The sequence below is a fragment of the Nelumbo nucifera genome, chromosome 4 (assembly GCF_055504915.1).
Source record: "Nelumbo nucifera cultivar China Antique chromosome 4, China Antique-T2T, whole genome shotgun sequence".
NCBI lineage: Eukaryota > Viridiplantae > Streptophyta > Magnoliopsida > Proteales > Nelumbonaceae > Nelumbo > Nelumbo nucifera.
Window position 1 is genome coordinate 28,617,530 of NC_142652.1, and position 16,208 is coordinate 28,633,737.

Genomic DNA, 16,208 nt, shown 5'->3' on the forward strand with positions numbered 1-16,208 from the left:
CTAGTGGATGTAGAAGTTGCTACCACCTCAACAAACACTACGTGCCCACGTCATCTGTGGAGCAGGTTGGACCAAACAACTGGAGCCATCTCTTTGTTCTCTTCAGATTCCAACCTATTCAACTTGCATTGGTTATGAGTGGAGAGGAAGTACAAATAAATGGCAGAACTGAGCCGGCTGGACTGTGAATGTTATCCACCAACCATTGGAGAGTGAGTCAAAAAGCTTATAAATGACCAAAATCATGTGGTTCTGTTACATTATTTTAATAAGTATAAAAATGGTAATAGACTGTTAAAGGGCAAAAGGGAAGAAAAGAGTTTTAACATTTACATCCATTTGTTCTCTTTATACTTTGAATTAGCCTCCCTCTTATTCTCCTTTTTCATAGTATCACTTGGACATCAACAATTAAGAGTATGGATGGTCCCTAAATACATCAATTTCTCATTTTTAATATGAGATTTACATTCCTTGTCTTTTTCTTATTTCTGTCGAGGAGATATCCATGCGAAACTTTTCCTCTGGTATTGAGATAAACATGTCCTGTAACTCCCTGGGAATGTCAAAATCTTCAAGAACCTGATATTTTCACGAGACATTAGATTATTTTGCAAAGGTCATTGAAAAGTGGAAAAAGGGACAAGGACAGTTTGCAAGTTTTTTAATCTAGATGTACCTTGAAAACACCATCAACATTTCGACCACCTACAAGAAAAGTGCATCCTGTTCTTTTGCATCCGATCAGTATCTCCAGCATCTTACTATAATCTCCACCATAGTATTTTGGCTGAAAATACAAGAGATATGGTTTATATAAAAACAAGTATAACCTTAAGTTATCTTCCCAACTTAACAATCTTCTCTCATGTTATGAAGGACGGAAAGTCATAGTACAGAATTCTAAAAGACTCCAAGTTGAATTTGATTGAAAAAAGTGTCTAAACCAACTTCATCAAAGCATCTTCAGGCATTTATTTCTGCACATACTAGCAGTGAATGAAGTAGAAGATTGTTATTGGGAACCAGCTCCAAACAACTAGTCAGATAAAACAACTCACTTATGCCCTCATAGAACATGAAATGTTGGTTAGTTAGCATATACATGTATATAAGAGTATTTAATTGAAGGGTACACGCTTTATGAAATCCCTGGAATTCTTGAAATACAGTTAATAGAACGTCAATTGCAAAGAAAATATGACAACACTACTCTAGTTAACATCAATAACCACCATTAGCAATCCTGTTTGAGGCTATCCCCAGCTACCAGAAGCAATTTAAGCTATTAATAGCAGATACAAGGAAATAAGGAAGAAAGTGAAACCAAAGCAAGAGAATCGAGAAAAAGAAAATAAGGGTGGAGAGCATAAATCAGCTCTACACCCCACTCTGTACCACCAACCCAACTATAAAACTCTTAAATAGATTCACAACTGAATTATCTAATAATGGTAAAACAAACAAAACAAAAAGATAAACCTTACCGCATGAATTAAAAGGTAATCAAGGCTAACAACACTACCTGGTTGGACTTCAAAAAAGTATACCCATACTTACAGCATGAGCAGGCAAAAAATGTACAAGATCGCATGCAAATATCATTTCTCATGAAAAAGAAAATTATTTTAAGCAGGCAGATATTACATACATTAATAAGCCTTGCAGCAGTGTCAGCACCAATTACAAATGCACTGCCAGGGAAGAGTTCTGCTTTCTTGTAGAAGTATGGCTGATTGGAAATAATTACAGTCTTACCTGCCATTGAATAGAATTGAAGTTAAAGAAACTACGTATCTGCATAAAAAAAAATGATTATGTAGCCCAGGTAGACAGATTAGTATAACACAATGGATCTGCATTTCATGTCACATCCAAATTTTAAGCCCGAGTGATACATATTATGGAAAACTAACCAAAACAAAATTAATCATGATGTTGTCCCCAGAATCAAAGAGGCATTCATAAGGTCAAAACCATTGGATAGAAACCATTCCTTCCACCAGGGGATTGAAAGGAATACATTAGGTTCACACTTAAGCATTGTAAATCCATTTATGAAAACTGTCTTCTTCACAGAGGCTAACATTGTATCACTAATATTAATAGATTCCTGAAAATACCAGTCCTAATCCACTAGTATTAGTATATAGAAATCCCATCTGTCCTCCTAATAAGGATGCCATCAGAACTTAAGGAAATGTCTTGCATTAAACTGGATTCTTTTTATGAAAAGAACATGCATGACTAAGCTGAAGTGTGAACTTTGATCTGGGAATAAATGGCATCAATTCCTAGTCATCTTGCCAGTTTTACAGGCTAGGACTCATTTACATCATTTCAATTATTTGTATGACTCTTTCTCAAGTTATTTTTGGTCTTTCTTCTGGGTCTAGTTTTACTGTTCTTAGTTGGTTTACCACCAGACTTGCTAGCAGTAATCACACATAGGGCAATACATCATAAATTTTATAGAAAGTAGAAGGCAAGCCAATACAAAGATTTAGACACTAATATCACAACTTACCTAATATATCTTTCAAATAGAAAAACTATGAGATATGAATATCTAAAACTTTCAACCACTCAGGTGTAACCACTTTTGTTTAACTAAAGATCTGGCACATTATATTCTTTTGCTACTGAATAAGTAATTTTGCTTTCTTTCCTTCAATTCCCCACACATCAGTCTAAATCTAGGTCTAATTACTACCCTTATATTTCATAACACCCTCAACATCAATAAATAAATAAGAAAAAAAAATAACATTGCTAACAGAGAATATCTCAAACACTAAAAAGAAACAAAATAGTACCTCATAGGAATCAATCAGCACCCTTAAGACTTATTCTAGAAAGAAGAAGGCCTTACAACAGGTCCTGATATGGCATAGTGATGGTACTTGGGATTTGGACAGAATTGAACACCAAGGGTATTTTTGCCATTTTACAATTTTTCTGTAAGGTCCAATAATAGGGTTTGATTGTCTATTTATAGTTTGTTTATGTTTGAAATTCCAGAGTCATTGCATAAATAGGATTAGAGTTATTGAGTCTTCCTTGAATTGAAAATAGGATATGACAGCTTAGTTTGAGTCCTACTAGGATTATTGAGTCCAACAGTTTGACTCCTAAGACTATTATGAGTCTAACAGCTTGATTCTTAGGATTATTATGAGTTTAGAGCCTATATATATATATATATATACGTTTACACAAAAGGCAATGAAGTTTATTGAGTTTTCTTTAGCTTATGCTAGAGGTGAGTGATTCCCATGCCCTAGAGTGATTCTAGGCACCCTGTGAGTGATTCCAGGTATTTTCTCTCCCTATTTTCTCTCTTATTCCTTCAAGAAGCCATTACAGCCATAAAATTCTGATCCAAGAAGACCATTCAACATTCTCTAAGGACTAGAACTGAGCTGGTCCTACATCAGTACCCCATCTCCTGAGAAGAAATGATCCAGACTATTCACTATAGCACCAGAAGATAGTCATCTTATTATTAAAATTAAAAGAAATATAAATCTTATCTATTTAAAAATAAATAAGAAATTAGATAAACAGGGTAAGACTCACCAACTTTTTCAAATTGCTTAACGCGATCTTTGATTTGAGACACCGTCAAAGGAGGTTTGTCTGCATTGATTGCTGAAATCTCAAAACATGGATAGCCATCACCACAGAAGCTACATAAGAAAGGGATAATTCATAAGGAAGGAATTATAATAGCATGTTTCTCTAATAGGTTTGTGTGTGCATACATAAAAATAAGCAATATATATTATAACTCATAACTGGACTAGAAATGAATGTATAGATATTACAAAGTACAAGTTGAAGGTGCAAATTAGACCTGTTCATGGGCCGGGTAGCCCGACGGGCTGGCCCGGCCTGGCCCATCCCGTTATAAGTCAGGCTTGGTCATAATTTTAGACCCACAGGCTCGGGCTCGGGCCTAAAGCACCAGGCCCGACTTTTTTTCGGGCCGGGCTCGGGCTTTCTCAAAAAATCCCGAGCTTGACTTGATACTATATGCTAAATAATAAAAATATATTTTATTTAATAAAAAATATATATATACAATACTTTTCTTTGTTCTTCTTCTCTTTTTTCCAAGTAATAGTGAGATGTTTATTATTTTTGAGTTTTTAAGGTTTTTAATATAAATAAAACACATTTTATTGAATAAAAAAAGAAAAAAATCTGTTTTCAAGTTTTTGGCTGGGTTCGGGCTCAGACACAAGACCTAGGCCCAATGGTCGGGTTGGGCTCGGGCTTGGGCCTGAGTGTATTCTGTTGATACATATACAAAGCCCGGCCCATGAACAGGTCTAGTGGCAAACCATGTCCCAATCCAACCTCAACCCTAACTTAACCCAACCCAACCCAAAGGTGGCATCAGGTTGAATTGGGTTTGGGTTGAGTTCAGGTTGGATTTCTTCACCTTTTTGCTCTAAAAAGTTTTTATCACTTCTCAGATTAAGGGTTAACATAGAAGAGAATACGTGCTTATCTGGAAGAGAAAGAGGAAGAGAAGAGAATACAGGTTAGAAGAAAAGCAAAAAGTATTAAGTGTGAGTCTCTATCTGTTATTTACACCCTTGTACATCATATACAAAATAACCACTATACCCATGGTTGTTCACCCTCCATAACAGCACCAAAAGACCCATCAGCCCCATCTCTATAGTCTTATGTAATAGGTGAATACCACTTAGATTAAAAGGAAAATTTTATAGAACAATTGTAAGGCCGCCTATGCTGTATGGAGTGAAGTGTTGGGTAGTCAAGAAACAACATGTGAATGAGTGAGGCAGAAATGTGTATGTTGAGATGGGCGAGTGGAAAAAACTAAAAAGGATAGGGTCAGAAATAAAATCATTCAAAGGAATCTAGAAGTAGATCGAATAGATGATAAAATGAGAGAAAATAGACTAAGATGGTTTGGTCATGCACATGGAAGACCACCTACAGCACCCATAAGAAGAAGCAATCCGTTACAAGTTGAAAGGGCTAGAAGGCTACCCTTGCATTTGTAATAGGTGGTCTTCTATCTGTTATTTACACCTGACAAAATGTACTTCACACCCTATGGATGGTTTGCCAGTAACTATGAAGTGCAAAAATTTGGTTCTGACAATATCAAATGTAATTATGTTTCTTGTTCAGAAACTAAATCCTAGACAAGCAAGTGAAATAGAATAACAGAATTCATGCAGGTAATTAGAAATAGTTGGAACATGGGAAAAAATTATGAACCATTTATGCATCAAAACTAGACTTGGTTCTATTTATTTATTTATTTACCTTTCATTACAAATTCAACTGAAAAGTTCCAGACAAAAAGCTCTATACAAGGATTCATTTACCTGGTAGCAACATCCAAGAGTTTGAGATGTCCATCATGCAAAGGATTAAATGAACCAGATAATATTATTTTTCTCTCTGAATTGGAGTTATTTGTATCTGCAAATTCGGTTCTTCATGAATAAATAATAGACAAAATCCAGTAAAATATGCCTTCTCTTTTGTGTTGAATCCAATCTGCAAATTACATTATACCATTTGAAAATGGATAAACTTTCATGCATATTTCTCCATTTATAAGTTGGTGCAATTCTTGATCCTCATCAAAGAGAGTTTCACATTCATCGGGAACTTCTGATTCATTCAGTTCTGAAGTAAAAGTTGCCGAGACTCTGCATGCATCAGCAATTGCCTACACCAGAAAGGAATAAAAGACAAGGCTGATGATAAAGATATGTAAGGTTATAACATCATCAAGTAAATTATCAAATACATCAAATAAACAAAGTTAAGAATTCCAAAATGCCACATTCAACTATGTCCAGAAATAAAAATTAAAAACATGGCCATAATGCCTCAATCATCAATCATCTATAGTTTATGACAAGATATTCAAATTTGAGAAATTTCTACAAAATTATTATACAGAGAAAACCAGAAGAAAAGATTTACAAAATCTTCTTTAAGAAAAATATATATTACACCACAAATATCATCCATGGGAACACCCTATCTTTCAAATCTTGAATGTCCTAGACAATTTGCATGGTCAATCAAACCAGACGTGATAAATTTCTAATTCAATGCAAGTACAGTTCATCTTTGAAAAAGTTGCACATCACATATCTCATACGATGGACCTGAGTTGAATCCGGAACTGGATCAGATGAAAGATTTCTCTTTTTGGAATTGAAGCCAGATCTAACTAGATCTGCTCCAGTTCAGACCCATTTTATGCCCTAATGTCAAGTGACTAGAATAAATTTGCAACTTTCTTTAAAGCATTTTCTTAATAAGAAAATGGCATTAATATAATTTTACGCTTAGTATCAATGATGCACCTTGAGCAAATAATGACTTGAAACCTTGTCTTCGTGTTCACGAGTTCTCAAACCCTAACAATGACATTCAGTGGAAAGAGTAATTAAATTATATGTCTCAATACCTATAGAGATCAAAATAAGAACCAAAAGAAACATGGAAAATACCTTTGACAAGGTAACATTAGAGACCCAAAGTCGACCAGATGTCCTTGTTGAGACATAAAATCTATATATGACAAAATAACAAAAAGCTGAGTTCCATATTCCAAAGGGGAAAAATATCATATTTTCAAATTAAAAGATCCAATGGACATTGAAACTAACACAATAAAAAGGAAAATGAAGAGTGGGGGAAAAAGAAGACCAGGAAGAAACGCTAAACACAGTAATCACAACTTCTATTGTAGGATTAGGAATATGAATGTCAGAATCCAATTCCATTTTGAAGTCTTGGAATCTGGTAGACCATGAAGTATAAAACTGATGGATTTAGAAAATGCTCAAAATAGAAATCCTCTGTATAAATAAGAGGCTCTGGTAAGAAAGGCAACACTTGTATCATACATGTAATACAGCCAAATAAGTAATGAAAACATAATACATAGTGATGTAGGTAAAAAAATGTATAGTGAAATTATTTTGGTTTATCCTCAAGTAAAAATGAACTCTTCAAATCTATTCAGAGAAAACCTCACATAGATTAAAGCATATAATTTTAATTTTTTAGTTCTCTGCAGCAAAATGAAGGCCAATTCATAACCAAAACAACAGTTGTTAACTTAACCACTTTCTCCAACTATAAAGCCACTATGTTGATATACCTTTTAAATGGAATTCAAAGATCATATACTAAGTTGTACCTGACAATGCAAATTGAAATCATATCTCATAACACAAGAGCACTATCTTCTTAGCTTACATTAAATCTTCCAATAAAGCCACAAATAGTATGATTTTCTATGAGCAGTGGATAAGGCTCTCTTAAATTCATGAATTAGAAATTAGTTCTAGAATGAGAAGGGAATTTTAACCAAAATAAAATGATATAAGATCCATTGAGAAGAGTTTTTATAATTGTGTTTTTTCCAATTTATTAATAATATCAAGATTCAAGACTTAACTAGGAGTTGGATGTATAGCTAGAGTTATGCATATAGTGAAGACCCATGATAGGAAATAGGTTACATATTTAGTCCAGCAAACAAGTATTGCCTTTAATTTACACCATACATCATACAAGTGGTGTAATGTATTCAAATAACTGGGGGTTGCTACAGTTTTAACATCAATATAAAAACTGCAAGCAGGCTGGAATTTAAAAAAAAAAAAAAAAAAAAAAGCTTTAACAAGAACAAAAAAAAAAATTACAGAACTCATGTTTACATGAAGAACAAGTGAAAAAGGAAATCATGAAAAACAATACCTGTGATCCCCAAGTTTTGGACGTGTGCTAGCCAAAGAACCAGTGAACCCCACCCCAACAACTGGGAAACCTATTAAAGATATGTCCACGTTACACCACACAAGTAATAACTGAGTTTTTTGAAGCAGAAACAAGTACTCAGTTTAAGATGCTTAAATACTTGCATACTGGAAAAAGTAGCAAGACTCTCTCTCTCTCTCTCTCTGTATATATATATATATATATATATATATATATATATCTTTTTAAAGGAAATTGAATTATATTCAGCTGTAACTATAGGAATATTTTTATCTAGTGGCAGAATCCTGAAGTTTGAACAATGAACGATGAAAGAGACCAGATAAAAATAACAATTATAGTTTAGCACATCTCAATTTCCATTTACCATAATCGATATCCTTAACTAAATAAAAGTGCTTAAATATCGCCAGGCACAGTTGTAATGAGAAGTATTCATTTCATGCAGTTAGACATGCATTATACAGAACCTGGACTAGAGAGCTTCAATGCACGGTTGTAAGCCAACAACGCCAATTCTTCAACAGTTTGCTGACCAGTGAAATGTGTTGGAATCTGCATAATAATAGAGAGATCTCGTTAATTCCGACTTAGACGAATGTATTGAAGAATTCGTAAACCTCTTCAAGAAATATTCCACAATCATGTTTATATGAATCTATATTCGAATTAATCCATATATAATGAAACAGACTAAAATTTCAACTGTATATGTTCTATTATCACATCAAAACGTCCATTTGGCGGGAAATTGATCATCAAATTTTAAATTACTAATGAAGGGGAACAAATCGTTTTTCTACCTTGCCAAGCAATTGGGTCATGGACATTCTGGAATAAGGGACGACAGCTTCTAGGACCGTATTCGAAGCTCCGGGGATGGACATCAACCAGCCAAGAGACTGCTCAATTTTTTATTTTTCTCGATTATTTGTCAAATAATTCCAGAAGAAGAAGATGGTGGTGAAGATTAAACTGACAAGTTTGTTACATAGAGAACAGAGGAAGCAAGGATGGCGTGGAACCTGAGAAGCTCCGCCGGTGAGATAGAGAACAGCCTGCGTGGGACTTGAGTGTATGGCTTCGACCAGGACCCGAATCCAACCGTCCGCCATCTGCGTACGTTGATCGCCTCTCTGCGCTCCCCCTGAACCTGAATCCAACCGTCCGCGCTCCGTCATCATCTATTCATCTTTGCACAACTACGGGTTACTGTTTCTGATTTTCTTGTATTTCAAAGAAATTATAGGTTTACAGGCATCAAAGTCAAGATGGCCGAGTTGGTCTAAGGCGCTAGTTTCAGGTACTAGTCCGAAAGGGCATGGGTTCGAATCCCATTCTTGACAAGTTAATTTTGCGCTTACTCAGCATTAGACCACCTGAATGCCTGATGGGTTTAATTTTGCGCTTCCTCAGTAACTATGTTAAACCACCTGATGGATTGAACCGCTGAGTAGACCGCATTTGGTAAATTGGTTGACGTTAGACAGACATTTTTACTGTTCTTTTTCATCTATTTATTTCGACATTTTTTCCCTTATTTTCTTCCGGTAGGTCTCTTGAGCCTTTTCATTCAAAGTCTGAATTTTAATTTCTTATATTGTCATAACCTTTTTATCATTTTCTTTCCAACAAGTTTTTTCTTTGTGCCTACTCATAATGGTTAGAGTTAGAGTGGTGGACCACCTGATGGGTTGCACTCCGGATTTGTTACTCACAAATTGTTCCCACATGACCACATCTCTACCCACAAAGCACCATGGGTCAATTTGGTTCAGTTCCATGGCAGAACCTGGACCTACCTTATAGGGGTCGGTTCCAAGTTTTTGGAACCGGAACCTATCTTGTAAAAGATCGGTTCCGGGGCCTGCCCATGGAACCTGTTCTTTGTTTACTCTTCCTTTTAAGAAATGAAACATGTCCTTAAAAAGTTGATTTCTTGACAAGCTTCATGTTGCACTTACTTAGTATGTTAGACCACATGTAGGTTGAACCGCTGAGTAGACAGAATTTGGTTGACATCAGGCATTTTTACTGTTCATTTTCTTCTATTTATTTCGACATTTCTTCCCTTTTCTTTCTTCTAGTAGGCCTCTTCGGCCTTCTCATTAAGCCTAAATTTTAATTTCTTACTAGTGGGAACCCGTGCGATGCACGGGATTTGTTAAGTTAAAGATAAACAATAGAAACACGTAAGAGTATACAATTGTTTTTATATAATAATTAATAATCATTTATATTTTATATACTACTTTTAATATTTTTTTTTACAATACAAAAATAACAATAATTAGTTTTAGATAGGATTGTTTATCAAACTTAGGGATGACAATTTTCCCCATTTCCCCGATCCCCGTAGGGATTTACCTCAAATGGGGCGGGGATGGGGATGATTTTCCCCCCACGAGGACAGAATGGGGAAATTTTCATCCCTATTGGCGGGGACGGGGAGAGCACTCCCTGCCCCGAGTGGACCCCGATCCCCATCCCATGGGATCCCTGCTAATATATATGTATATATACACATACGTTTATATATGTACACATACGTCTATGTGTTAATATTTTTAAAAATATGGTTGAATATGTTTGAATCTTTTCTATTAGGATTGTAAATTTTAATTATTTTATTTTTTTAAATAAAATAAAAAAAAAACATAATGGTTGACATTATAAAGAATCACGAGGAGTGGGGATCCCCGTGGAGACGGGGATGGGATAACTTTGTCCCCATTAGTGGGGATAGGGACGAGAACATGAATGGGGATTTTCGTGGGGACGGGGATAGGAAGAGGTTCCTTGTCCCCGCCCTGCCCCGTTTCCATTCCAAATTAAACTAATGAAACTGACTAACCCGATTTCTAGTATTCCCAGTTAGCTTTGGTTCAACAATTTCCCAACCTGATTAGGTTGGACCATTTTCACTTTGGCCATTTGTAAACTGACTAAAATCGAGCGGCCCAACCATAGATATATATTAATATTTTATATTTTAAATACATTTTTAAATATAGCAAAGTGAGAAAATTCCAATATTTCTTAGGCTAAAATAGTTTATATCGTAAATTTAATTTTTTAAGTTTAAATCTTTTGAACTAATTGACCAAACCGATAATTGACCCAAACCGATATAACCTGAGTGACCAATCCCCCAACCTAACCAAGTCAATTTGGTTGGCCAAACAACCTACAACTGAACCGAACCAACCCGTAAAGAATAGTTTAATCTCCAATAATTATTAAAAATTTATAGCGAAAGTACACAATAAATTAAATTTAAAAAGCTAAATAACAATAGTTTAAACTCTAATAATTATTGAAAATTTTCTATTAAATAACAAAACAAAAATAAATTTATACATAATTATTGAAAATATATTTATCACAAAAAACAATAAATAATTATTGAAATACAATAAATATTAATTTAGTATAGATTAATATATAATAAATAAAGATTAAGTTTTAAAGCTATTATTATTAAACAATAATTTTTTTGAAAGTTATTTTCTAGAATTATTAATTGGTATAAATGAAATTAGTTATTTACAATATTATTTATTTAATGAAATAATATCATTTAATATCATTTTTTAAATTTTAAAATATTAACTACTTGTTGAATTTAATAATCCATCAAATTATAGTACTATTAATACATAATTTTGTTATTTAAAATATTTTTTATTTAAGATATTTAGTTACTGAAATATTTAAATAATATTTCATTTTTAATCCAGAAAATCATAATTTATATTATTTGTACATAATTTCGTGATGAATTTTGTAAAAATATATAATTATTAATAATATGAATATTATTAAATCAATTATAATTATTTTTGTCTTTTTAATAAATATTTTAAAGTTATTATATAATTTTACTAGAATATTTAAATAATTATTAACTTTTTTAATTCAAACTTTCTTTAGATAGATGTAGATAAAGAGTGAGAGAGAAGATAAATAAGAATTAGAGATAATTTAGGAGAGAAATTCTCTACTAAATTAGAGATAGCTTATGAGAAAGTTGGGGATAATGGGGGAGGTTGTTTAGGAGAAATTTTACGATATTAGATTATTTAGGTTATTGGAAAGTGTAGGGGGGGAGAGAGAGAGATAGAGAGAGAGAGAGAGAGAGATTTTTTAATTGGTAGTTTCAAAAATGACATAGATTACAAAAATTCAAAAAAAGGAGAAAATTTCTATACTTCATTGTATATATATATATATATCGAGAGAGAGAGAGGGAGAGAAAGATATTGTTGTAACCTTTTATCATTTTCTTTCCAACAAGTTTTTTTTTTCTTTGTGCCTACTAAGTATGGTTAGACCACTTGATGAGTTGCACTCTAGATCTATTATTCACAAATTGTTCCCACATGGCCACTTCTCTACCCATAGAGCACCACCATCGTGCACTGGGAACATCTCCACTGAATGACAAAGGATATATTTCTAATGCATAACTGTAATTAGGGGTGAGCATGGGTTAGTTTGGTTCAATTCCATGGCAAAACCTGGACCTACCTTGTAGCAGTCAGTTCCAGGTTTTTGGAACCAGAACCTATCCTATGAAGTTCGGTTCTGGGGTCTACCCGTGGAACCTGATCTTTGTCTACTATTCCTCTTAAAAAATGAAACATGTCCTTTAAAAGTTGATTTTCAATAATGATAATATATAATTTAACAATTATATTATGTTTTATTGATTAAATTGACTAACTCAATGTGTAGATTATCATAATATATTAACATATGCTTCAAAATTTATCATATTATAATTTAAATTTTGTAAATGTTACCTTTTACATTATTTATAATGCATATTCAGATACTAAAAGAAAAACAAATAATCAAATTACTTGGGTACTTTAATGGTCAAGTGAGACCATGGATTTTGTAAAAATGAGTGCATGGGTTCAAATCTTCACATTTTATATTTTGGAGTTTATTTCAGGGCAAGTTTGGTTCCAAGGCCGACTCCACCAAGGGCACATATCCCATATTTTGTCCTCATCCCATTCTCAGTTCAATTGGACTTAAACCTTAGAAGACCTTTGAGAGACAATGAACTCAATGAAGTTACTAGTTTTCTGCACACCCTCAAAGAAGCAAACCTATCACTAAATACCCCTGACATTCAAGTTTGGGCCCTCCATCCAATTGGTAAGTTTTCAACCAAGCCTTGCTCTAGGGCTTTAACCGAGGAAGAACAGATAATTGATTAGTTCCCCTTCCAGAGAATTTGGTGCCCCCATTTTCCTTCCAGAGTTTGCTTTTTTGTGTGAAAAGCTCTAAAGAGGATCAATACTTATGACCTTCATCCAAAAAGAACCATGGAAGATTTTATTTACTCCCACATGTTTGTTGCTTCTTCTTAAAAGATGGAGAATCAGCCAATCACATACTGCTACATTGTGAGGAAACCAGGAAACTTTAGATTTTCTTCCACACTATATTCAATTACAGTTGGATCTTCCCAGAACATGTGATAGATTGTCTCACACAATGGTCAAGAAGAGGTTTAAGCAAAAGAGGGAAGACGTTGTGGCATTCAGAAGCTCATGCTATCCCTTGGAGCATTTTGGAAGAGAGAAATGATTGTATTTTCAACAACAGAATAAGAAACCACTAGAAGATCATGCCAATCATTTCTTATAGATTCTTCCTTTGGACCTCTAGTTCAGAGTATTTCAAAGGAGTCTACATCTCTGATCTTCAAAGGAATGCTGTAAACCTCCTATTCTCTAAACACATGTCATTTACCACCTCCCAAATCAATAGATCTATAGAGGAAGGGGAGAAAATCTTGTATTTTGATGGAAGTGTCATCGGAAATCTTGGTATAGCAGGAATTGGTGGAATTTTTAGAAGACATGATACAATCAGTTGGATTTTCAATGAACCAATTGGGATAGCCTCTTCAACAAAGGCTGAAGTCATGGCAGCCTTGACTAGAATCAAGATTGCAAGAGATTTGGGCTACTTTAATATATTCATAAAAGGAAATTTCGCATATACAATCAAGTGGTTAGCTGATTGTGACAGTGATCCCTGGACTTTAGCTCATTTCTTGGCTGAAGCTAGAGACATCCTCTCTAACATGAATGCACGGTTGGGTTGGGTCCCTAAGGAACAAAGCTTTGTTTTTGATGGTCTTGCAAAGGATGGCGCTCACAGGGATTTCTTGTTTAGCGATAGTTCTCTCCCTATATAACCGAGTTAGTAGTTTTCTGTGTACATTTACTCATGTACTCCTTTCTTTTGAATAAAGTTACCATCTTTTTCAAAAAAAAAAAAAGAAAAAGAAAAAAAGGGTTAGAAATACCTTAACAGCCTCTGCAGTGGACAAAAGGTACTGATAATAATAATGGCGTAAAGCATCCGGTACACAAGCAAGTGTATTCCAAACATCAAGGTCTTGGTCTGTAACCTGTAGTATGGTCAGCAAGGTACTAATATTGTAATGTTTCAAGAGAAAAAAAGGGAAAACCGATCAACATAAACATTAAATAAAGATGAATGCAATTGGAAAATACAAAAAGAAAACATCTATTCCTATAGAATGAGACTTTTTCCCCTATTGTTGTCTTTAACAAGCTACATATATCACATTTGATGAAATGTAACACAACAGTATCACCAAATATCCACTAGCTAGTATAGAAAAGATATAAATATCCTCAAGTAGTTTAGTATTAAAAATATCAGAAATGTTTTAATTTTTTGAAGAATGGTGAAAATTTTATTAGAAAAAAAGAGTGTGTGAGAGAGAGAAGGCTTCTAAGGGAAAGATTTCCTCAAAAAAATTTTTAATTGATTACTTTGATCTTTCTACATCTTCAACAAGGGGTTATTGCTTGGTACAACGACAAGAAATAGCAAAACCTCATGTTGACATGCCTTAAAACACAAATTCAAGCCTGAGTGTCGTCACTTGGTTTCAAAATGCTAGAGGTTAGCTCCATATCCAGTCCAACCAACCCAAGACCCTAGATAGATGGAACCATCATTGGAATGCCATTTTTTATCTTTCAACAAACCAAATCATCCTTTACTTTTTAATTCCTTCAACCACATCTTTCCTCATGACTCACAACCATTAAATATCCTTCTTCCTTCGATTTAGCATTTCTTTCCTCCTCCAATTGAAACATCTACTTAGTCCACAAAACCTCCAACAATAATCAATTTCTATGTGATGAACTCGCTAAAAAAAATGCAATGTCTTGATACACTTTGATGTCTAAAAAAGGACTTTCCATATCTTCATAAAAGGTTTAGTGTGCAAAACCTTGTCACATGATTTTTGTATCAATTATGAACATCATCCACATCAACCAAGTCGTAGCAAGTTATTATATGTAACCCCAAGGGAGGTTTCTCCAATAGTTCAGGACCTGGGGAAAGGTGAGTGTAATCAACACCACATAAAAATGTAATACAAATAGGTTCATGTATCTGAAGTTTTGGGAGTCATCATAAACAAATACTTGGAACAATTCCCAACAGTGTCAATAGCATTAATCCCTGCTTAAGTACCAAAATCATAAACTACCCAACTCCCAAAGAAGGCAAAAGATGAAAATAAGAGAGAGAGAGAATAATGAACTTCTTCTTAGAATGTCATTGCAGTGAGTCAATATCCTGCTAAATGCAGATATTCCTTTGGAATAGAGTTAAGATCTCTATGTTCATTATCTTTCAATGGGCCCAAATAAAAAAAAGGAAGTGCTTCACTTCCCTTGTTCAAAAGTTATTCCAGGAAGTACAAAATCATCTATATTGGAACTTGCACAAAGCACCCAGAACGAGAAGAAGTAGAGTGTTCTCTTTTTTGGCTGGCAAGAAGTAGAGTGTTCCTCTAATTGATTTACGACACTGGAGAGTAAAGTATAAAATTACTCTGGGAACAAATCATTAGTTGTAGTCACCCTATTGGTTTATAAAGCACAATTTTTGTCATGTTTTCTTAGCCTATAACAAAGCATAACTCTTTTCGAGTAAATTAATTTCTTTCAAGTGAAGTGAAAGGTGTCTTCCCTCAATTAGTTAAAAGAGTGTTCTTGTTTTATATTGGATTGAATGCAACCATTTTTAAAATAGAAAAAATGGTTCTAAACCCTATCAAGGAAGTTCTTGACTTCAAGATATTTTTCACTATGAAAAATGTCAATAAATTTGGTTGTTAAGGTTGTTATTGTTTTCAATAACCAAAATAAAAATTAAAATAGAATACCTACAAAACATCTCTCTCACACATACATATTTACATATACAAGTGGCATGTTTCCTAGCTGGTTTGTTTATTAAAGAAGTTACTTTTGAGAGGAGAGGTGAGATGGAGGCAGAAATCAAGGGCATTATGGTTAAAGGAGGGAGACAATACAACTTTCTTCCACGCATTT

General features: G+C 34.0%; 1 protein-coding gene and 1 non-coding gene across 4 annotated transcripts; one reads left to right on the forward strand and one right to left on the reverse strand.

Annotated features, from left to right (window-relative positions):
- Positions 1-206: 206 nt before the first annotated feature.
- On the reverse strand, positions 207-8,995 carry LOC104613296 (Nucleotidylyl transferase superfamily protein). Of its 3 annotated transcripts, XM_010281059.3 has the most exons (12): positions 8,823-8,995; positions 8,601-8,699; positions 8,268-8,352; positions 7,777-7,846; positions 6,519-6,579; positions 6,372-6,425; positions 5,566-5,722; positions 5,373-5,469; positions 3,580-3,689; positions 1,652-1,758; positions 680-790; positions 207-582 (listed from the first exon to the last, which is right to left on the reverse strand). In XM_010281059.3, the coding sequence occupies exons 1-12, from the start codon at positions 8,979-8,981 to the stop codon at positions 466-468; spliced, it is 1,227 nt and encodes a 408-aa protein (XP_010279361.3). In that variant the 5' UTR covers positions 8,982-8,995; the 3' UTR covers positions 207-465. The 3 variants fall into 3 exon arrangements, with proteins under 3 accessions (XP_010279361.3, XP_010279362.3, XP_010279363.3); XM_010281060.3 differs by lacking the exon at positions 6,372-6,425; XM_010281061.3 differs by lacking the exon at positions 8,601-8,699 and having other exon boundaries at positions 8,823-8,991.
- A 67-nt stretch (positions 8,996-9,062) lies between these two features.
- On the forward strand, positions 9,063-9,143 carry TRNAL-CAG (transfer RNA leucine (anticodon CAG)). The gene has a single exon. It is a non-coding gene; the product is annotated as a tRNA-Leu (tRNA).
- The last annotated feature ends 7,065 nt before the right edge of the window (positions 9,144-16,208 follow it).